The sequence below is a fragment of the Chrysochloris asiatica genome, unplaced genomic scaffold (genome assembly GCF_000296735.1).
Source record: "Chrysochloris asiatica unplaced genomic scaffold, ChrAsi1.0 scaffold00038, whole genome shotgun sequence".
Classification (NCBI taxonomy): Eukaryota; Metazoa; Chordata; class Mammalia; order Afrosoricida; family Chrysochloridae; genus Chrysochloris; species Chrysochloris asiatica.
The window spans coordinates 5,142,590-5,165,560 of NW_006408556.1; the positions used below are offsets into that span (position 1 = coordinate 5,142,590).

Below are 22,971 nucleotides of genomic sequence, written 5' to 3' on the forward strand. Positions count from 1 at the left end.
CAGGCAAAAATCAGTGCTCTCATGGAGCTTACAGTCTAGTGGAAGAAAGCAGCAAACAGTAAACACACTAAATAGGCAAAGTACAACAGAAGGTGGTGTTTCGGTGGAAATAAAACAGGATAAAAGGTGGGTTGCTAGTGAGAGGGAGGGATTTATACTTTTAAATAGTCGGAAAAGGTGTCACTTAGAAATGATACTTATGGAAGGATTTGGAAGGAGCAAGCCATGTGGATGTCTGCAGGGCAGGTTGTTCAGAGAATGCGTGCAGCCAGTCTTCTCGGTGTTCATTCAGTCTTATGGAAGGGTGAATGAATATGTGCAGGCATGAACATCCAGCTCATAGTCTCCTGGCTTTCTTTCCTTAGGTGTGTCCTTTTGGTTCCCAGGTGCCATGAGGAAGCCGCGCAAGAAATCGCGGCAGAATGCCGAGGGCCGGCGCTCCCCATCCCCTTACAGTCTCAAGTGCTCACCTACTCGCGAGACCCTGACTTATGCCCAGGCCCAACGGATCGTTGAGGTGGACATTGACGGGCGCCTGCATCGCATTAGCATCTATGACCCACTCAAGATCATCACGGAGGATGAGCTGACTGCTCAGGATATCACTGAATGTAACAGTAACAAGGAAAACAGCGAGCAGCCCCAGTTCCCCGGCAAGTCCAAGAAACCCTTATCCAAAGGCAAGAAGAAGGAGTCCTGCTCCAAGCATGCTTCTGGCACATCCTTCCACCTCCCACAGCCCAGCTTCCGCATGGTGGACTCAGCCAGCCAACCAGAAGCTCCTCCTCTGCCTGCTGCCTATTACCGCTACATTGAGAAGCCACCTGAAGACCTAGATGCAGAAGTAGAGTACGACATGGATGAGGAAGACCTTGCCTGGTTAGATATGGTGAATGAGAAGAGGCGAGTAGATGGGCACAGTTTGGTGTCAGCAGACACCTTTGAGCTGTTGGTGGACCGACTTGAGAAGGAGTCATACTTGGAGAGTCGCAGCAGTGGGGCCCAGCAGTCACTCATAGATGAAGATGCCTTCTGTTGTGTGTGTCTAGATGATGAATGTCACAACAGCAATGTCATTCTCTTCTGTGACATTTGCAACCTGGCTGTTCACCAGGAGTGCTATGGTGTTCCCTATATCCCCGAGGGCCAGTGGCTTTGCCGCTGCTGTCTACAGTCTCCCTCTCGGCCTGTGGATTGCGTCCTCTGCCCCAACAAGGGCGGTGCCTTCAAACAGACCAGTGATGGGCACTGGGCGCACGTGGTGTGTGCTATCTGGATCCCTGAAGTCTGCTTTGCTAACACCGTGTTCCTGGAGCCCATCGAGGGTATTGAAAACATCCCACCTGCCCGCTGGAAACTAACTTGCTACATCTGCAAACAGAAGGGGCTGGGTGCAGCCATCCAGTGTCATAAGGTGAACTGCTACACGGCCTTCCATGTGACATGTGCACAGCGGGCCGGGCTCTTCATGAAGATTGAGCCCATGCGGGAGACCGGCCTCAATGGCACCATCTTCACTGTACGCAAGACAGCCTATTGTGAGGCCCACTCACCACCAGGGGTCACTACTGCCAGGAGGAAGGGTGACTCCCCTGGAGGCCTCAGTGAAGCTGGGGATGAAGAAGGACTAAAGGAGGGTAGTGGGGAAGAGGAAGAAGACGAGAAAGAGGCAGAAGAGGAAGAGGAAGAAGGCCAAGGTGGGGTGAGCAGCCCCCTTAAGGGAATGCCCAAGAAGAACAAGTTGAGTTTGAAACAAAAGATCAAGAAAGAACCAGAGGAAGCAGGGCGGGACACACCCTCCACTGCCCCAATGGTTACTGTACCACAGATCCCCACCTACAGGTGAGCCTGCCCAGAAGGGCTCCCCAAGTACTGATGTCTTCTCTGGCTGGCATTGGCCCTGGGCCAAACTTTCTCCCTCAGGCATGGTTGGTGGATATCTGTTTTCTTTTATGCTCCAGACTTCTTCTTAAACCCTGGACTAGCCTGTCCCAGTTTGTGATTTTGATTGTGTCCTCAGAATAATAAATTTCTTTTGATTTAAGTTGAGATAAAACAGATTACAGGATAGTATTTCAATAGGAGCACTAGTGGCATTTTGACAGGATCATTCTTCATTGTTAGGGATCATGCCATGGATTTCTAAAGGTTTAGCATTACTGATCTTTGTCTGTAAATGCCAGTTGTATCCCCTTCCACATTACCAATCGTTGGGCAACCTCTCCACATCTGTTTCCAAAAACTCTAGGGGGTGGAACTACTCCCGGTTGACAACTGCTACTTCAAGGGGTCATTATCTGCTATCCAGAAAGCTCTGCCCAGGATGTGATGAGACTTTCTAGGGGAGGAGTGGGAATAGGACATGCTATTTCTCTTAAGAAACATGAGACTCACTTTTTAGCTATGTAACTAAGTCACTTGGGCCCCCATTGAGTCTGTAGAAAGACCATATTCATAGGTTAAACATAGACAGGTAAAGACCTATTGGAAGGATTAGAGCTTGGAAGAGAGGCAAGAAACGGAGACTTTCCCAGTGGAGGCTCATCGTAAGTTTGATACTCATAAAAAGGTATAAAAGTGTTAGAGCAGAAAGGACTCTTGGAGATTATTCATCTAATGTAGTCCTTGCACCTTCTCCCACACCCCCAGATGAAGAAATCGCGGCCACAGGAGGTAAAGTTGTTCACGCCTTTATTCATTCAACGAGATGTTTATTAAGCACTTATTATATGCCAAGTCCTGTTCTGAAGGCTGAGACCAGGTGGGAAGCAACAGACTCTGGACTATAATCTGGAGCTCGTGAGGTTTTGAGTTCTGTCCTGCTGACTTTCTCTCTTGGTAAGAGGTGAGGAGAAAGGCATTCTGGAGGGTAGTGAGGAATGAGTTGACTGAAAGGAACAGCATCCAAACTTGCCAGATTAGAGAGAAGACACAGAGTAGAGTGTTGTATGGAACAGGTTACAATTTTGTCTTCTAGTCACAAAACTGTTCTACGCTACCCTCTTTCCTGAGGATGGTGGGTCAATGCTTACTGTGGTGGTTATGTTCAGTCGCTAGACTTTTTTTTGTGTCATGTCTACTCTTCTAGATGCTTCTTGGAGGGGCCAGCATAGTAGCTGACTAACCTAGGCAGAACTGGCTTTGAACCCTACTTGTATAATTACCTGTACACCTTTAGCAAATTACATAATCTCTCTGAGCCTTAGTTTATATGTGAATGAACCTACCTCGGAGGGTTGTTGTAAGAAAAAACTGTGATAATAGAAGTAAAGCACTTAGCACAGTGCCTGGCAAATAGTAAGTGCTCAATAAATGGTGGCTATTGCTGCTGCTGCTATTGTGTTATTATTCTTTTCCCTACCTGCGCAAATGCTGTTGGGGCCCTCCGTGGCCAAGAGGTTATAGAGGGAGGGGGCTGCCTGCATCTGGACAGGTGTGCTTGGCATGGACATTGGTGGGAGAATCTATCCTTTGGGGAAAGGCCTAGAACTAGGCCTTGATTATGTAAGCTTGGCTTTGGGGCAAGACTGCCTGACTGGAGAGGAGCAACGCCTAGGGAAGTAGATCTAGCCCAACATGCCCATCATCATTAGGCTTCACCTTCTTGGTTGACCAAGCTTATCTCCATTTCAGTGGAATGGGATGAAAAGAAAAGGTGGAGGGACTAATCCCAGGAGCATCACAGCTGTGGATAATCATTTTGGGCACACAAAAAAATCCAGGATTTACATGCTACCCACTCTTATCATCTTATTAGTTGCATTAGTTACTTTGACAATTTTTCAGCCTCTGTTCCCAGGCTACCTTTCCATTTTTTGCAGCTTGGGACTAATGTTCCCCATCTTACAGTATGGGGGTTAGGGTAGAGATCATAAGTTTTCAATTCTCATCCTACTCCTTTCTCTTCGCCCAGGTGTTACTGGTTTAAACCCTGACCTCAAGATCTGGACTTCTCTGTTAGAGTGCTTTAATGAGCCACATTTTCAGATCCAATTTTTTTTTTTTTTTTGGTCATTTGTTTCAGTCACCTGCTGCTGAGACTTTTTATGGAAATCCAAAAGTCAAGACTACTCCAAGGGATTGCATTTGAGCTCAGAAAGTAGTATTGCATTTGAGCTCAGAAAGTAGAAAATGTATTCCTGCTGACTGTCCTTTCAGCTTGATTGTGCATTCCCCCCTGGTCTGTGGACCCTTAGTTGTAGAGGGCAGGAAATAGTGACCAAAGTTCACTCAAGTTCCTGTTCCCTTTGACTGCCTTTTTCAAGAGGAGAGTCAGGACACTGGGGCATAGCCCTATTTCATAACCAGTGCCTGGAACTAAGGCGTCAAGAACCATAGAAAACAAGAGTTTTTAGGAAGGGTTCTTTTTTTTTCTTTTTGAAGGATCAGGACTATAAGTCAGGAGGTAAAAAAAGCAAGTGAAATACCTCATGCTAAATCTAAGCTGCTTAATGTTACTGTCCTTTTCAAGCCTTTCTCTGAGGTGAGGCTTTTGGCCACTTTATTCTTCTTTCCTCTGTATGGTTCAAAAATGAATCAAGGTCTGGCTAGGATGCATGGGCTCTAAACTGGGCTGCCCACTGACCCTCTCTTTCACTTCCCTGTGCCTCTACTCAAGGTTGAACAAGATCTGTAGTGGTCTCTCCTTTCAGAGGAAAAACCAGTTCATGCAGCGACTTCACAACTACTGGCTGTTGAAGCGACAGGCACGGAACGGTGTCCCCCTCATCCGGCGCCTGCACTCCCACCTGCAGTCTCAAAGGAATGCTGAGCAGGTAGGTAAAGTCATGATGTGAGGGTAGGGAGGGGAGGCAGAGAGTGAAGAAGGGGAGATAGGATAGTTGGGGCATGGCTGGCATACCTCCCTGGACTCTCCACAGAGCCTTCCTTGGCCTATAGGGATCAGCACCCCTTTAGGTGTTTACTCTAGAAATGGTCTCCAGCACTGTAGATGGCCTGTTGGTGCTGAGGCTGCTGTGGGGCTCAGAGTCTTTAGCACTGGACAACAGCCCTTTCAGGATGGGAGAATTCTAGGGAAGACTGGAGGACAAGACCAATGGGGGAAACCCTCTAGATGTGGCAGAAAGAGAGAAGAGGTGGGTTGAATGAGCATTGGGCTGTTATGTTGTATGAATTAGAAAAAGGCTCCCTTTCCTCAAGACTATACTGCTACCTGCCAAAAATGCTTCATAATATACAAATTTATAATCTTAAATTGTAGGGCACAGCCTGCACAGCGACCAACTCCCACTCTAGCAAGACTTACACCTTGTTGACCTTTAGGTTGGATTTGACACCATGGATCACATTGTCTAAGAGCCTCTCTGTGACACCATTTTCTGCTCATAGTGTCCATTTATACTCCTTTAGCCCTCATAGTGTCCACTCTCATAGTGTTCAATAACTATAGACAGCAGTTTCAGCTGTTTTTTCTTATCCTCACCTCTTTTTTTCTGCCCTCAGACTCTCTGGGACACTTTAAGCAAATTTGTAATGCAAAAATGTTGGAAACTGAGTTCAGCATCTTCCTTCCCCTCAGTAAACTTACTTCCCCATTATTGTCATGGAATCTTCTCCCTCCTGAGCTCATATCTTTCCCACTTTAATGGAGTTAACTTTCGATTCTTCCCTCCATAGTGGGCCACAAACAATCATCCCTTAAACTGTTTTGGGAAATTTATCAATATATGGTCCTTTATTCCCAAAAACCCTACGGAGCATAGTACTACTGTGATACACATAGTGCCATGAGTTAGAATCCACTCAACAGTAATGGGTTTGGTGTTTTGGTTTTATTTCATTCTACAACTACCTTGCTCACCTATGTCCCCTTAATTTTATTTTGATTTTTTAAAACTTTTTATTGATAATAAAATGAAGGTTTATAGTATAGATCCTCAATCTCACATTCCCCATATCATATACTTCATTTCATTACAGTGATTGCAATCCCTCCATGTGCCATTGTTTATCTCTTCACCTTTTCACTTTAACTCTTGCACTCCTCCCCGTCTTCCACTACCTTAATTTTCCCTCTGCCAGTTTTCCTCTTGTATATTGCCTGCCCTGTCACCCAAGGTAACACACGTCTGTTACCCGCTAGCCAGTGAATAATTTTTCCCTTCCCACCCCTGGTAACCATTATAGAATGTTTCTTTCAGCAGATAACCTTACTTAACTTTTTACAGCAGTTGTTCCCTTAGCAATAGCTTTCTAGGTGATCTCCAACCTCTAATTCTTTCTTACTCACACTGTTTTCCACTCTGGCACTTCCTTTCCAAGAATGTACTCTTCTTCTCCAGGCAGGAGGAGCCCCAGTGGTGCAGTAGTTATAGCACCTGACTGCAAGTGAATGGTTGGCCATTGTAACCTACCAGCCGCTCTGTGGGAGAAAGACTTGTTAGGTTAATAGCCTTGGATACCCTATGGGGCCTTTCTAGTCTGTCTAGTAGGGTCACTATGAACCAGAATCAACTTGAGACAACAATGAATTTGGTTCTCCAGGCAGACCAGGTCCAGGTTCTTTTCCCTGTCATCTGAGGTTTCTTGTCAGCTGGATCCTGGACTGACCTTCGTTGGCTTTTGTGAATCTCTAGCCTCTCCTGTGGTCAGTGGTTTTGCTCACCAAACAAAGAATTACCAATTCTGCTTCCATGCCTCTGACCCTGTGGTCCAGTCTGTTCTAGAAGAGGCTTCCTTACTGCTCTGTGTATCCATCTCTCACTGTGAAACCTGAATAGGATTGCTACCCTTAGAAAGAATTCTCTGGCCTATCCTCCAACCCCACCCCATTGAAATTCTCTATTTTCTTTCGCCTCAGCATTAGTATTGTCAGTTTTTGTTGTTTTCATGCTAATATGCCCTTGTGTTTCAAAAGCTGGGTCTTCTCCTTCTCCCAGATACCCTGTAACTTCTTCCAGGACAGGAGTCAAATTTATTGCTGTTGTTACCAAAGTACTCTCAAGCCACTTAGTACCAGCTTATAGTAAGAACCTCCTTTTGTTTTCTAGCCAAGTCATAGCCCTAGGGTGAAATTCTTCCCACCCTTGAGGTGGCTATTAGTTTCTTTCTGAAATTCTTTCCAGCCCTGTGGGACACAGCTGCTATCTGGTGTCCCAAGGGTAAAGGAAGCACTCTCAGTTTCCATTCCAGCCATCCTTATTGTGTGGCCATGAGGAAACATTGTTATAAAGCAAGAGGGAGGTACGGGGTCTCTTGGAGAAGGTGGACAGTCAAGGAAGGGGATGGGGCTCTTACCTGCCAAGGCCTTGTGAGGCTTGAACAGGAAGGAGGCCCCAGCTCCTCCTTCCCTGGCTCTCCTGCAGCGAGAGCAGGACGAGAAGACAAGTGCAGTGAAGGAGGAGCTGAAATACTGGCAGAAGCTCCGGCATGACTTGGAGCGGGCACGGCTGCTGATTGAGCTAATTCGGAAGAGAGAGAAGCTCAAGCGGGAGCAGGTAAGGAGGACCCCTGACCCCTGGCTCTTGATCAAGGTCTCTTTCTCCCATTGCCCATGTGGCATGGAGCCAGCCAGGAGCCCCTGTCAAGAGTCAGCTTTAATCTGCTCTCTTGCCCAACACTGTGGGCTCTCCAACTTGCCTGCTCTGCATTGGGTATGATGCTGCTGACGGCTCCCAACATTTGGGCTGAAGCTTCTGGTGGCCCCAAGCATAAGCCAAATCTCATATGCCTGGGCTCATCCCTGGAGTTTCTGATGCAGGGTTGAGCCTGGCCATGATTACTTTGAGAAGCTTCCTGGCCCATTCTGATGGTGGTGGTGGTTATGTGCCATGGAGTTGGTTCCGACTCATAGCGACCCTGTTCAGGGTTTCCAAGGCTGTAAATCTTTACGGGAGCAGAACGCCTCATCTATCTCCCATGGAACAGCTGGTAGTTTCAAACTGCTGACCCTGATAGGTATCACCTATTCAGAACTTCTGGCATGTCAGCTTCTAAGGATTCTCAGCAGTCTCTTTAACATTTAGTGTCTTGAGTTATATACATTTTCAGTTTCTCTACAGGCAGATAAACACTGGTCTGCTAACCATAAGGTCGGCAGTTCAAACCCACCAGCTGCTCCTTAGAAACTATACAGTGTTGCTGTGAGTCAGAACCGACTTGTTAGTTACTGTCATCATCATCATCCCCACTTATCTCAGCACTCTACATATGACAGAGAGTAAATACTATTAGTTGAATGAATAAAGCCCGAACTCTTCTAGTCTAGAGAAATAGCAGCTGCTACTCCCATTCTGGGTTAGCAATGCTCCTTTCTCTTTCTCCAAAGCCCGCTTAGCTGTTTAGGCCCAGTATGAGCTATTCTCTCTCTCAGATCTGTAGCCTGAGTTTCCACCTCTGAACCTGGGCACCTCTTACCATACTTTGTGTGGGTGGCCATGGAGAACTTCTTAGAACCTCCTTCCCAGGTTCAAACTTAGTGCCATCCAAAGTCTGACCCACAGCTGAACGTCTCCTCCTGCCTCTGGTTCAGAGAAATGAGAGGGAGAGGGAGGCTGGCTTTATTCCCCGTAGAAGCAGGCAGGCCTGTTTGGATGTAACCTAGGCAGGAACATCTCATGGTCTGGTTTATGGTTTTCCAACCATTTCACATCGGGGCACACATAGAAAATAACATCTGTTCAGTGAGCTGGTGTAACTAAATGAGGTTGCATGTCACCTAAGGTGGTACGCCTAGAGGCACTCGTCACACCTGGCTGACCCAGACAATTCAAAGGCTGGTGGGATCAATACCAGCACACTGGGTGAGAAATTCTGGTCCAGGAGACTTTTTAGGTCAATTCTGTGTTCTTTGGATTCAGTCAGATCTGGGTTCAAATTGTGACTCTGTTCTTTTCTAGCTAAGTGACCAACTAGTAACTTAGTCTCTTTATATCTCAGTATTCTGTGTGTACAATACTTTATCTATATTTACCTCAGTTATTATGAGGATCAAAGTAGTTAATTATATATAAAATGCTGAGAAAATGCCTGAGAGTACTGTAAAAGTGCTAATGATAATAGCTAATAAAATCCTAACTATTATAATTACTGCAAGTTTTGGTCTAGTGCTTTATACATAGGACACATTCACAAAATTGATGCTTCCTAGACTGTATGAACTGAGTGATCGATAGCTCCACACATCCTGGTAAACTTAATATCCTGAGAAAATTAGTTGTACATAATGCGTCAAAGTCAAGTTATTAAGAAAATGTTTCAGTGCCTCTTTGCAGGGGTTTCCTGACCTTTTCCCACCTCATCCACAGGTCAAGGTCCAGCAGGCTGCCATGGAGCTGGAATTGGTGCCATTCAACGTTCTGCTGAGGACAACATTGGACCTGCTGCAGGAGAAGGATCCCGCACACATCTTCGCTGAACCTGTCAACCTCAGTGAGGCAAGTTCCTTCCCACTTCTCCCTGAACAGGAAACAGGTTCTGAGTAGGCCAAGAGGGGATTGGGCCATAAAGTGTACACACCTGGGGCAGCCTGACAAGGCTACAATACCTGTGATGAGGGGTGAGTGGTAGTGTCCCAGGGAGCAGACTAGGGTGGGCCAGGGCCCTGGGGCTTTGAGTAAGCCTGACGTGACCAAAATGGGGAGGCCAAGAGTGCCGGTGAAGGGTGCATCCTGTTTGGCTAGTAAATGGTTGTTGTAATTGTACAGGTTTTATATGTTTAGGTTCCAGATTACCTGGAATTCATATCCAAGCCAATGGATTTTTCTACTATGAGGCGGAAGCTGGAGTCCCACCTGTACCGCACCTTGGAGGAGTTTGAGGAGGACTTTAACCTTATAGTTACCAACTGCATGAAGTATAATGCTAAAGACACAATTTTCCACCGAGCAGCTGTCCGCCTGCGGGACCTAGGAGGGGCCATCCTGCGGCATGCCCGGCGGCAGGCAGAGAACATCGGCTATGACCCCGAAAGGGGCACCCATCTGCCCGAGTCACCCAAATTGGAGGACTTTTACCGCTTCTCCTGGGAAGACGGTGAGAAGCTTGGATGGGTGGGGTGGAGAGGGGTCAGGAAGAGACACCAGCACAGAGGTCAGAGAGTTCAGGGATCAGGGTGGATCTTGGGGCTATTGGGCAGACTCCAGGATCAAAGTTGGGGTAGGCCAAGGCTGGCATACACCCGATTGTGGCTGGAATCGTTCTGAGAGTTTAAGTGTAACTAATGCACATAGTGCTGGTTGAATGGTAGAAAAGGGGACTCAGGTGCTAGTCTGTTTGAAAAGGTAAAGCCTCACCTGGGGTCTTCCTTTCCTGGACCCGCTATGTGTGGAGTTGGAGCAAGGGGATGGGGAGTGCTATGCTGGTGTGTGTCTGGCTCATTCAGAAGAGTGCAGGTGAAGGACCAGAAAAAATTCATCTGAACCCCATATTCTGCCTGCCCCTGCTCTCTGCTTCTCAATGGCAGCAGCCAAACAGTCACTCAGGCTAGGGGATTGTCAAGCCACCTCGTGCCTGCTCCACAGAGCCCATAATTGTGACTGAACTGCTTCCTGCAGATGTTTCCCAGATTCTGACCTTGGTCCGCATGACTACCCTTCGGGCAGTGGTGTTACCAGGCCCAATGTCCCACAGTGACGCTGCAGGAAGTCCCTGGCCCAGGCATTCCAGGAGAATATTTTGCATCTGGAGGATTCGACCCTTTCCCTGGGCTGGGCAGGTTCTTCAGCCCCTTCTGTCCTCCCTTCTCCCTGGCAGTGGACAACATCCTCATCCCAGAGAACCGGGCCCATTTATCTTCGGAGGTGCAGCTGAAGGAGCTGCTGGAGAAGCTGGACCTGGTGAGCGCCATGCGGTCTAGTGGGGCCCGGACCCGCCGCGTCCGCCTGCTGCACCGGGAGATCAATGCCCTCCGGCAGAAGCTAGCACAACCACCACCGCCACCACCACCACCACTGCTGCCATCCTTGAACAAGACTGTGCCCAATGGGGAGTTGTCGACCGGGCCCCGTGGGGATGCTGCTGCTATGGAGCAGGCCCTGCGGGAGGAGTCCGAAGACAGTGGGGATAGAGGTGAGAGAGAGTCATAAGCAGATGGACACTAGGAGGAGTGAGGGTTAAGGACCAGCCTGAAATCTTAGAGGGAGGGCACCTCTCCCCCACTTTAGAGTCTGACCCGTTTGGTTAAGTAGAAGCCATCAGAGGGATCAAACTTCTGTGGGATAATATTCAAAATAATAATTAGTTAGTAAAGACTAAGCATTTATCAATCAGAATAGATGTGGCTGTTGAATTGGAGGGACTGGACTGGCGCAAATGGCTAACATGCGTGACTGCTAACCTACTCTACACACATGTGGTCACCATAAGCGAGAATTGACTCCACTGTAATTTGTTTGGGTTGTATTGAAGAGGACTCAAAAGGGTCCTTAATATAAACGTTTAGTTGCTGGATTATGGGGAGATTCAAAGAGTCTCAGGTGCTGGGGGCCAGCAGTTGTTTACTAACTAATAAAGAATTATACCAATATTTCGCACTTGTTCTGGCCATAGTATACCTATCAGTTAAATAACCCACCTTATATCTCAGAACAGGTTATGTGGGGTGGGGACAGCTAGCAGAGAGGTGGTCTGTGCTGTTGAACTGCTTCATAGTTTTGACCCTAGGTGATTAAAACTATAGGCCCGTCCCAAGCTGAAAGGCCACACTGTCAAAGACAGCTGGGGAAGTGATTCAGAGATTCAGGGCCCTCATAAGCTGAGATACTTCCAATTTTCCTGAACTCTTTGAAGAAGGAACTGTCATCTACACAAGGTTGGGAGTCGTCTCTAGAGAATAGGGGTCCAGATAGCCCATTTATTTATGGTTGACAAAAAGGGGTAATGGTTAATAGGTTGTTGCACTAGGCATTGGAGGACTTGGTCTCCATTGTGATTCTCCAGCCTCCCATGTGCATCAGCATACCATCTGTATCCCCACACCTGTCTCCTGGCAATGTAAGAGCCATACCCAGTGAACCTGTTAACTAACAACAGCCTCATTCAAAGGCCTCACTAAGACTAAGGAAGACTAGGATGTGGTCTGAAAGTCTCTCAGTTTCTGAAAGTTCAAGGTGGCAGGCAAGCAGACGTGTGGAAACCACTGATTTAACTTGGCATCAGTTTTCCACATCTATAAACTTACTCTTTCTGCCTTCCCCATATGGTCTCACTTGGCTGATGTGAAGCAAAAGAGATTGACAGATGAAAAAAATTCATGAGTCTAATGAGAATTGCAGAGTCCTTGCCTGCCAAGCTGAGACTTAGCGAGTTATTGATTAAGCAGGTACCTTTCTTAGATGTATAGCTCTGATTTACAACCCTTACTGCATCAGATTCACCTGGTGAGTTTCGTTGTTTTTGTGTTGTTTTTATTTTAATAGCCTTCCCTTCAAAATTTGGTTTTAACTAACCTGGAGTGAGGCCTAGGCATTGTAAAAAGCTTCCTTGGTGGTTTTACAAAGTCAGGGCTGAGAACTGCTGCTGCATATCCTCAAGTCGGTTCTGACTCATAGCAATGCTTTATAGGGTTTCTGAGGCTGTAAATCTTTACGGTACCAGAAAGTCTCCTCTTTTTCCCAGAGTGGCTGGTAGATTTGAACTGCTGATTTTGCAGTTAGCAGCCCTACGCATAATCAGCCATGCTAACAGGGCTCCTTTGAGGACTACTTCTTGTTAAGTGTCAAAGGTTGATTCTGACTCATAGTGAGCCTGTCTTGGGTTTCCAAGGAGAAGCTGGTCTGAGCCACCAACCTTGCAGTTAGCAGTCCAGTGCTTATCCTGCAGTGCCACACCAGGACTCCTAGTGAGGTAAAATTTCGTCCTGCTTTTTTTTTTCACTTTAGGCAGGCCCGAGACCTGGCACATAGCTCAAGCCTCCTGACAGCCCATGACTTTAGTCCTTGGTTATCAGGTGTCTGTTTCTGGTTTATAGGGGCAGACTCTTTCTAAAATGTTCAAGCAGGCTCTATTTTTCTTTAACAGATGACACCAAACTTTCTCCTCCTCCAACCCTGGAGCCTACTGGGCCTGCACCATCACTGTCTGAGCAAGAATCTCCCCCAGAGCCCCCTACTCTGAAACCCATCAATGATAGTAAATCTTCAAGCCGGGTCCTAAAGCCCAGAAAGGTGGAAGAAGATGTGCTCTTGGAAAAATCACCTCTACAACTAGGGAATGAGCCTTTGCAACGCCTGCTCAGTGACAATGGCCTCAACAGACTGTCCCTCACAGCCCCCGACACCCCTGCTGGTGCCCCACTCAGTGGGGTGGGTCGCCGCACATCAGTCCTCTTCAAGAAGGCCAAGAATGGGGCCAAGCTACAGAGGAGCCCAGACAGGGCCATGGAGAATGGCGAGGACCATGGTGCCGTGGGTTCTCCTGCTTCTCCCTCCAGCACTGAGGATGAGCAGCACTCCCGGAAGCGGCCCCGGAGTAGGAGCTGTAGTGAAAGCGAAGGGGAGAGGTCCCCTCAGCCAGAAGAAGAGACAGGTGACCCCGCCTGCAACTTAGCTTGCTGCTTCTCATCTGCTTTCCTGTTTTGTTCTGCCAACCAGCACCTCCCCCATCAGCCAGCTCCTAATGGCGCTATGGACTTCAGTAGTAGCATTGAGGGCTCCAGAGCTCACAGTTGGGCCTGGTCCATGAGTAATGATCAGGGAAAGAGGCTTTGAGCAAGTATTTTTGCAGGGCTAGATGTGTATCTGAGGCTCACCGGCTCTGTGGGGGATACAAAGCTGTAATGGTAAAGTGAGTCCTATCTTTGTATCAGTTCATCATTGAGAAGACTTGTTAGGCATTATTTTAAACACTAAGGAGAAAATATCAAAGAACAAAACAGACAAAAATGTCTCTTATGGAGAAGACAGGCTATAAGCAAATGAGTAAGTTATATTTTATTTTAGAAACGGGGGAAAAAATCAGGCAGTGATGGGTCTAGGGAATGCTGGGGTGGAAGAGAGTTAAGGTCGCCAGGGAGGCCTTCCAATGAGGTGACATTTGAGTAAAGATCCAAAGGAGTTGAAAGAGTGGGGTGAGCCATTTGAGTATATGGGGGAGGAACATTCCAAAAAGATAAAACTAGCAAGTGCACACAGGTCCTGGACGTGCCTGCATGTCTGAGGAACAATAAAGGGGCTAATGTGACTGCAGCCGGGTGAGCCGGGGTGGCAGGAGATTAGGTCACAGAGGTAGGAAGAATCTGACTCACTTCCAGCTCCAAGAGAGCCCACAGTCCAATAGGACTGGATGGTCTTCCAAGATGTAGCGCAATCCCAGTGCTGGTCAGTGTGTGGTTGTGTGTCAGACATAGCTTTGCTGGGAGTGTTCAGGGAAGGTTTTATGAGGTAGCAGTACCTAGGCTGGCTCTGAGGGATGAGGGAAGAATAGATAGGGCAGAGAACTCTGGCCTGGGTGTGTAGAAATGAGGAGGAGGAAAGACAGCCTCTGTGGGGGACGATGAGGAGAGTGACTACCCAGTACCTCAAGAGCCAACACTGGGTGGGCAACAAGGTGGACCTGAACTGGAGGACCTTGAATGCCAGATTAGGTAGCTTAGTGTTGGTGGGATGGGAAAGGCCAGTTTGGTTGGGGAGATGAGGAGGACTGTGCTTGGCTTTTGCTTAATGTGTCCCTCTCATGTCCATTTATGTGGTGGCCTTGGACTGTGAGGCCAGCACTTGCTCTTCTGTCTTCCTGCCTAACACTATTTCCAACAATATCTTCTTCTGAGCCAAGTTTCTCGGCGTTAAAACAGTAGGTTGGTATATAGAGGTAAGAGCTTGAAGCCTGATCAACTGCATCCTGAGGCAAATTAACCTCTCTGAGATCTCTGTTTCTTTATCTCTAATATGGAGCTAGGAGCTCTGGTGGTGCAGCTGTTAAGCACTTGGCTGCTAATCGAAATGTCAGCAGGCTGAGCCCACCAGCCGCTCTGAGGAAGAAAGATGTGGCTGTCAGCTTCCATAAAGATTTCCTTAGAAACCCTCTGAGTCAGTTCTATCCTGTCCTATAGGACTGCTAGGAGTAGGAATCAACTCAATAATAATGGGTTTGGTTATAATCAGGGGTTAGTGATAGTGTAGGATAAGCACTGGACTGCTAACCAAAAGGTCTACAGTTCAAACCCTCAGAAACTCTACAGAGTCACTATGAGTCGGAATCGACTCAATGACATTCAACAACAGTGATCGTGATACCACCTTGCAGTTGTCTGAGGAGTAGAAATGGTTTACATAAAGCATTTGACATACCTAACCAAATCCATTGCCATCGAATGGATTCCAACATGTAGCTGCTGCTGTTGAGTGCTTTCGAGTCGGTTCCAACCCATAGTGACTCTGTCTGTACAAGGTTTCCAAGGAAAGGCTGGTGTGCTTGAACCACTGACCTTGTGGTTCAAACTGGCTTTGCAGTCCAGCACATTAATCCACAACACCACACCAATTATTGTCATCCTCTCAGCTGAATCAGGCTCAGTCAAATAGCACTGAGAACATGGTGCTAAAAGTGAAAAATCTTGCTACTCAGATATTGACCTAGACATTGGGCCCATCAACTTGAGAGGCCCACTGTTTGAGGTACCGCTGGAATCTGTTTCTCCCCAACTCTCCCAGCTGCCTGGTACCTGGGAACACTTCTGTGCCTCCTTAGTTAAATCTCATAAAAACATGTCAGTCCTTTACAGATGAGGCACCTAAGACACAGCTGGCTTCAGTGGCTGAAATTGAGTTTATATCTTGAAAGACAGATCCAGGCCAGAGTCTAAACATGGGCTCAGACAATTCTTACAAGTGTGAGTTGCCTCAGGTTTCTGGCCAAAGTATCTATGATCTAAAGTTCTTAAGTGCCTGGACCCATCTCTGTACACCCTTTGTTCTGTTGTCACACTTCTAGGCCTCTGGAGTGTGGTGGTGGTGGTGGTGGTTAAGTGCCATTGGTCATTTTCAACTCATGGCTACCCTGTATAGAGCTTCCAAGGAGTGTCTGGTGGGTTTGCACTGTCGACCTTGCAGTTAACAGTCTAGGTTAAGAATTGGTTAAATAGAAAAGATCATGTCCCTGGACTGACCAAATCGCCTTCATTTGTTTTCACTATCTTCGCTAAGCAGAGTCCAGGTGTGACAATGTACGATAAGAACTGGGCTTAAAGGGGATGGCAAGGCTTGAAGAGAACCTGCCTTGGGTTTTAGACTGCTTCAGAGCCAAGCCTAGGACTCAGGCCATTCTGCTGGAATGTTTCCCCACCTCCAACTTTAGCCCTATTAGATATGTGAGGGTGTAGTTGACACATAGCCCTTATCCTGTCCCAACCTCTCCTGAATGAAATCTGGCTGTTGCCAGCTGTATGGTAGATAGGGTGTGTGAGTGTTTATCTTTAGCAGCAAGGCAAGTGGGCTGCCCAAGAGGCAGAGGAAACTCCCTGATAATTGAAGCTTGAACTGAGAAGCAGATCCAGGGCCATGTGAGCCAGCCAAGATGGAGAAGTCTAGGTATTTCCCTTTGTAGCCAAATGACAGTAGCCAGAGTTGTTATGTGCTGTTTTCCTTAAAGTGAAACTGGAAGGGTGGGAAGGAAAATGCAGTTTTTGCTCATTTCCCCCAGACCAACATATTCATCATGTTTTCCCATCACCCAAGACTCAGTTCCATAGGGGCAGGAATAGCCAGCCTCTGCAGCCCTGGCCTTCCCCCACCACACCCCCAGCAGCTGCCTCACTACAGTGTGTGTCGGGAAGGGAGGGTTTTGCACTCAGGCTCATTTTGTGTATCCTTCCTTGGCAGGCGTAACCAATGGCTTTGGAAAACACACCGAAAGTGGGTCTGACTCGGAATGTAGTTTGGGTCTCAGTGGTGGACTGGCATTTGAAGCCTGCAGGTAAGATCATTTTCCTGCAAAGCCTAGTTGGCAACCTTGCCATCCCTCTTCCTGTTCTCTGATTAGCTATGGGATTCTACCTTTTCATGCTTACCTCTGTTTTTTACCTGCCATTTCCTGAGGCCTCTTGTCTATAACTCTGGGAATGGTTTCTAGGCAATAGGGTGACCCTCCGACTAGGAGTGGAGGAGTGGCACTGACTCATTACAGGGTTTAGGGAACTGAATCTGGATTCTAGAGGGTGGGGACAATGAGCCAACAGCCATACACTACCTTTTGGTGCATCATAGCGTCTTGAGCACAGGAAATTTGGAAGTGCCTGTTCTGGTGTGCACTGCAGGACCGTGCGCTGGACTGCAAGGTCACTTTGATTCCCAAGGTTGGCAGTTCAAACCCACAGCCACTCCTCTGAAGCATTATACAGGGTCACTATGAGTTGGCACTTAACAACATATGCCTCTCAGCAGGATAAGCATTGGACTGGTAACAGCACTTAACGATTACTCCCAACAGGAGGCTCTGGTATGGCATTGTAGAATAAGCACAGGACTGCTAACCACAAGGTTGGTGTATGAAACCCACCAGTTGATCCTCTATACAATGTCACTGTGAGTTGGAATCTACTCAATGGCACTTACCAATGGTATTCCAAAAGAGGTCCCCAGCTCGTCTACCACCTTGGGAAGGGATGGGTTTTATTTTTTCATTCTTTTACATGAAGGATTTCTAAAGCCATGACTTCTAAGTCCAAGAGTTTGTGGAGCCCACTGCTCTGTGTTATGTGCTCTACAGGACTGCAGGGAGTCTGGGGTTCTTAGAAGTGGGAAAATGACCCAGTGACTGGTGGATATGGCAACTGAATGGAATCTTGGGTTCTAAGTAAGGGAGGAAAAGGTCTCAGGGCTGCACCAAAATGCTACATCTGCCAGTGTTTGAAGTGTTTCCAAGAGAGGGGGATGATGTTCTGTTAGGTACTCACTTGACCCTGGACTACAGAAGGCCACAACTACCCCTTGGGCCTGGCCCCCACATGGTAGGACCCAGCTCTCAGTGGTATCTTTGAGATTATTAGCACTAGACCGCAAGCCACTAGCAGCCACTCCTCAGAAACTCTATACAGAGTTGTTATGAGTGGACTCATAGCACTTAACACCACCACCACTACCACCACACCTCAGAGTTGCCTTAGGTTTCTTCCTTCCTTCTGTAACCTCCACCAGTATAGGAGTGGTGGTTAAGTGGCCTGTTTAGGGTTTCCAAGGAGTGGCTGGTGGGTTTGATTCCTACCGGTGGTGAATAAAAAAACTGGATGTTTACCTGTTTTTTTCCAGTTCAGCATTTCCTTGCTGAGAATTTGCATTTTTCACTCCAGATGTATACTAAATCAGAATTAACATTTTAGCAATGTTTCTCCAGTGAATTCTTATGTAGATACAATTGTTATAAACTGTTAAAGTGGAGTTCCTGACTCCTTTAAAAAAATATGGTCCCTGGAAGCCCAGTTTGTTGAGGGTGGGCAGGGTGGGGTTATCAAACTGTCCCCTCCAGAGCCCTTGACTAAAGAAAGAGGGTGTGTCAGTCCTTCCTCAAAGGGCACTCTTCCCAGCTGTGGGCTGCAGGAGGCAGGCCAAGCCAGGCCAGGCTGTGGGCAGCCTGCTAATTCAAGTGGTGTGTTGGCTTTTTTGTGCAACTCTAGTCCAGTGCCACAGATTTTTGCTCGATGTAGGAATAATGCCTTTGGAAGGTTCTCAGTGAAATTTCAGGGTTTGAAACGGGAAATTCGAGGGCTTCTAACTGCAAGGTTTTTGTTGTATTCTTGTTTTTGTTACATTGTTGTAATAAGTATATAAAGGAAGATTGTATGTATTAATTAGACTGGAATTGTAGAATTTCACATTTGAAAGAACTTCTGACCACTAAACTCCCTGTCCTCCACACCTACCCTTTGGTCTCTCTTTTCTGGCTGAACCCTCTTTCTATGGATCATTCAGTGATTAATAATTGGTGATCTACTGTATGCTAAGTACTGTTCTGAGCACTGATGGAGCTTTCCTTATGGAAGGGTTGGTGAGTGAACATTAAACCAGTAAGTAGACAGGGTAATTACATACTAGTTGCCAATTAGGCTTGGACAACTTGGAGAGGGCTGCAGTGGTTTTTCCTACAAATCAGGAATACACAGACCTCATTGTGGTGTGCATCCTGTTTTATCTAGCTCATCCTCCTCAGAGCTTATCATCCTGTAGAACAATGTTAGTAGTTTGCTTTACTTAATGTGAGAATTAGAATGTACTGTCCTGAAAGGAGGGAGGACAGCTCAAGTGGAGGTAAAATTAGAATGTAAACAAAGCATGAGTTCCATAACTCATTACCTGGTCTTTCTCCGCTTCCCAACCTCTCCCAACACGAGGCTCCATTCTTAAAAGAGCAATTCAGTGATTTCAAGGTGCATTTCATAGATAAGCCCAATTAGATTCTAAGCTTTTTCTCCCTTCAGTTCTCCTGTCTCTTTTATCTTGACATTATGGTTCCCCCAACCTGCTCTGCTGTTTCTCCTGGATTTGTGCAGAGGCTGCTCCCTACTTGGAATACTCTCTTTTCTTTATCTGGTTCACTTTCTTTAAATTTCACCCCCAACACACACACACACACACACACACAAATGTACTGCCTGCCCTACACATAATAACTACAATGGCCTTTTGCTGAGTATACCCACTCCTCACTTGTTGACATGGTTAGATTCCAAAGACTAGGTGTTACGTGAAGATCAGCATTATGCAGAAATGGAGGATAACTACATCATGACATCATTGCAAAGTTACATCATGACATAACTGCCAAACCATTGCGAATGATGGCCCCGCCAAGCTGACACACAACCTTAATCTTCACAGTCAGTGTTATTCTTGCCTTGCACCTCAGCCCTCGCTCCTTACTGCCAGACATATATCTTCTATGCCCACACTGGATAGAATTCTTGCTACTGACATAAATGAGACATGTGGGATAAAAAGAGAGCCCATAAGTGAAGAGTAGAAGTACTTGGTCAGTGCTGTACTGAGTGCTTTGTGTGTATTAGTAGATTTCCCCAACAGCACATGGGAAAACCACCTGACTCACAATCACAGAGTTAAGAGTCAGAATGTTGAATTTTGAACCCAGGTAGTCTGGCTCCAGAGTTTTGGACACTTTGCTGTGCTCTTTTCTCTCTTGCTCTTGAGAATGGCTTTCCAGATCTATGATGTGAACTCTGAAAGGCTTTCCTAATAATTGTGCAAGGCTTAGAAAAGGAGTGTGAGTGGGAACTGCATCCAAAATGTTTTCATCTAGTTCAAACTTGATCACTCCCACCCCTACCCCCACCCCTGCTGAGAGTTTGCCCTTCTACCTGTAGATATATTAAATCAGAATATACCTATGTATACATATGTTATCTTATTATTCTGATCCATATATGGGGTGAAACAGCAGGGGGTCAAACCAGAATGGACTACTTTGAAGTTTTAACAGGGAAAAACTCAACTACTGGTTACCAGGATTTTGATTCATTATTGTTGTTAAGTGCCCTCTGATTCTGACTCATGGTGTGATGCTGTAGGATAAGCACTGGACTGCTAACTGCAAGGTCTTAGGTTCAAACCTACCTGCTGCTTCTCGGAAATCCTATACAGGATTACTATGAGTCGGAACTGATACAACAGCACTTAATAACATAGAGTTTCCAAAGAGTGGCTGGTGAAATTAAACTGTTGACCTTGTGGTTAACAGTCCAGTGCTTATTCTAGAACTACAGTGACACACATTGGGTCCCAGTAAAGCAAGCTTTCTGTCTGATCATGTTAACACAGTTATAATTCAGTAAGCACTGCTCTGTTACCCACAGGTCAGTGGTTCAAAACCACCAGCCGTTTCTTGGAAATCCTATACAAGGTTGCTGTGAGTCAGAACCGACCTGAAGACATTTAACAACAAAATGGTTGCTGTTGTTGTTGTTAAGTGCTGTTGAATGACTGTATGGGTTTCCAAGGAGCAGCTGGTGAATTTGAACCACCAACCTTGTGGTTAAAACGACCTTGTGGCCCAGGACTTTATCCCACAGCGCTATACCAGTCAGACTCTACTTTCTAACCTGTCCCAGCCCCGGCATCTTCCTACTCAAGGATTTCTAAGTGTTGCTATTTATCAGCAGATCTGTCAGCTCTGTCTTTTAAGCATTCTTCTTAGTTGAGAGAATCATATAGCAAGAATATTAAAATAAGAAACCCTGGTGGAGCAACAGTTAAGCACTAGAATACTAACCAAAAAGTTGACAGTTCAAACCCATCCAGCGACTCCACAGGAGAAAGACCTGGTGATTTGCTTCTGTAAAGATTATTGTCTTTGTCGTTAAGTGCCATTGAGTCGGTTTCAACTCATAGCACCATGTATAGATAGGATTGTTTCCAAGAAGCAATTGGTGGGTTTGAACTGCAGATCTTGCAGTTAGCAGTCCTGTGCTTATTCCTTCTGTGCCACACCAGGACTCCTGTAAAGATTACCGCCTAGAAAAGCCTATGGGGCAGTTGTCCTCTGTCACTGTGAGTCTGTGAGTCGACATGGACTTGATGACAACAACACGATATTCAGACAAGCTTGCGTGAAAACAAACCTTAGCCACATTTTCTTCCCTGGGGGCCTCTCACCCATGGTTTTTGTACATTAGAATCACATGGGAAGCTATTAAAAATATTGATGCTTTGCTATAAATAGTCTTATATTTGCTTATTACTTTGTCTTTGTCAATGTAGATTTTTAATTTTTTGCATTATCCATGTTAAAAAAAAAAGTTTTATTTATTTTTTTTAAAGTCATCTCTCCTTATCCAAGAGAAGAAGGAGCAGGAGCAGAGCAGGCTGCTCTTCTCTGAGCTCACCTCTATATCCTCACACACACCAATCACTGGAAAGTGAGGAGGGACTTTTTCCCTCAACATGAAAATGTTGCAAGTAAGATGTGCCCATTCGTAATGTTGGGAAACAAGCAGATCAGATTTTTGTACCTAAAAAATAAGTTGGTTTCTAAAGAAGAAGAAATGTGAACCATGGAATAAAGAATTTTTGGCAGATATGAGAGGGCCTTTGCTTGTAGCAAGGCCATTCAGGTTCTGGAAGGGTTGAGTTGACTGATGTTGCCCTTCCTCTGTGGGTAGGGGATAGGCAGTCACCTTCCAGGTTCAGTTCTTCCACAGGACTGAAGAAGTTTGTCATAGAGTAGTGTGAGTTTTGGGGGTTAGGTGAGAACCCTCTTCCCTGTAGGCTTTTTGCATCATTTCACCCTTGTGAAAGATGGGAGAAAAGCAGTGGGTGTGTTTATCATTGAGATGGCTCAAATTCCCCTCTCTCCTTGCTCTATGCAGTGGTCTGACTGCCCCAAAACGCAGCCGTGGGAAGCCAGCCCTGTCTCGAGTGCCCTTCCTGGAAGGTGTCAATGGAGATTCTGACTACAACGATTCAGGTGAGGAACCAGCTTCAGGTGGAGCAGAACTTTAGAGGAGCCAGTCTGTGGGCGGCTAGCCTGTTGGGGCTGAGAATGAGGGCAGCCAGCCCATGAGCTCCTCCTGACCCTTCTAGCACTGGGCAGCAAGGTCCTCTTCCTCCTAGGTCATTCATACTCTTTTTTTTTTTTTTTTTTAATTCATTTTAAATTTGAATGGGTCATACATGCTCATATTTGTGGAAAGTAGAGAAGCCTAATACACGCATACTGCTCTTAAACCACACCTTTTATTAATAATGTACAAGGGACCTTCACATAGTTCATGGAAAAATTCCATTATCTTTTAGTGCCATTTTCTATGGACTTTTTGAAGGCCCCTCATATCTTGAAGAGTCTCCTGTTTCAGTACCCACACAGCTGCCTTGTGCTTTTTATCAGTGGCCCTATGTTCCATTGTATAGGAGTGCCATCGTTTACTTAACCAGTTTGCCAAAGATGGACATTTAGATGATTCACTTATTTGCTATCACAATACAGCAGTGAGCATCCTTGTGCACAGATGATGTTTTACACATGAGAGCTGTATCTGTAGAAGTGGAATTCCCATATTGACAGAAGGGTGCG

At 46.3% G+C, this 22,971-nt stretch overlaps 1 protein-coding gene across 1 annotated transcript in view; it reads left to right on the plus strand.

The window, feature by feature from the left end:
• Positions 1–370: 370 nt before the first annotated feature.
• The window catches only part of BRPF3 (bromodomain and PHD finger containing, 3), a 31,921-nt gene continuing 9,320 nt past the window's right edge, over positions 371–22,971 (plus strand). Inside the window, exons 1-9 of the mRNA XM_006860407.1 lie at positions 371–1,842; positions 4,619–4,775; positions 7,326–7,457; positions 9,267–9,395; positions 9,681–9,993; positions 10,714–11,028; positions 12,979–13,485; positions 16,776–16,869; positions 22,268–22,365. Coding sequence (XP_006860469.1) covers positions 392–1,842; positions 4,619–4,775; positions 7,326–7,457; positions 9,267–9,395; positions 9,681–9,993; positions 10,714–11,028; positions 12,979–13,485; positions 16,776–16,869; positions 22,268–22,365 — 3,196 coding nt within the window. The 5' untranslated portion in view covers positions 371–391. The remainder of the gene's footprint in view (positions 1,843–4,618; positions 4,776–7,325; positions 7,458–9,266; positions 9,396–9,680; positions 9,994–10,713; positions 11,029–12,978; positions 13,486–16,775; positions 16,870–22,267; positions 22,366–22,971) is intronic.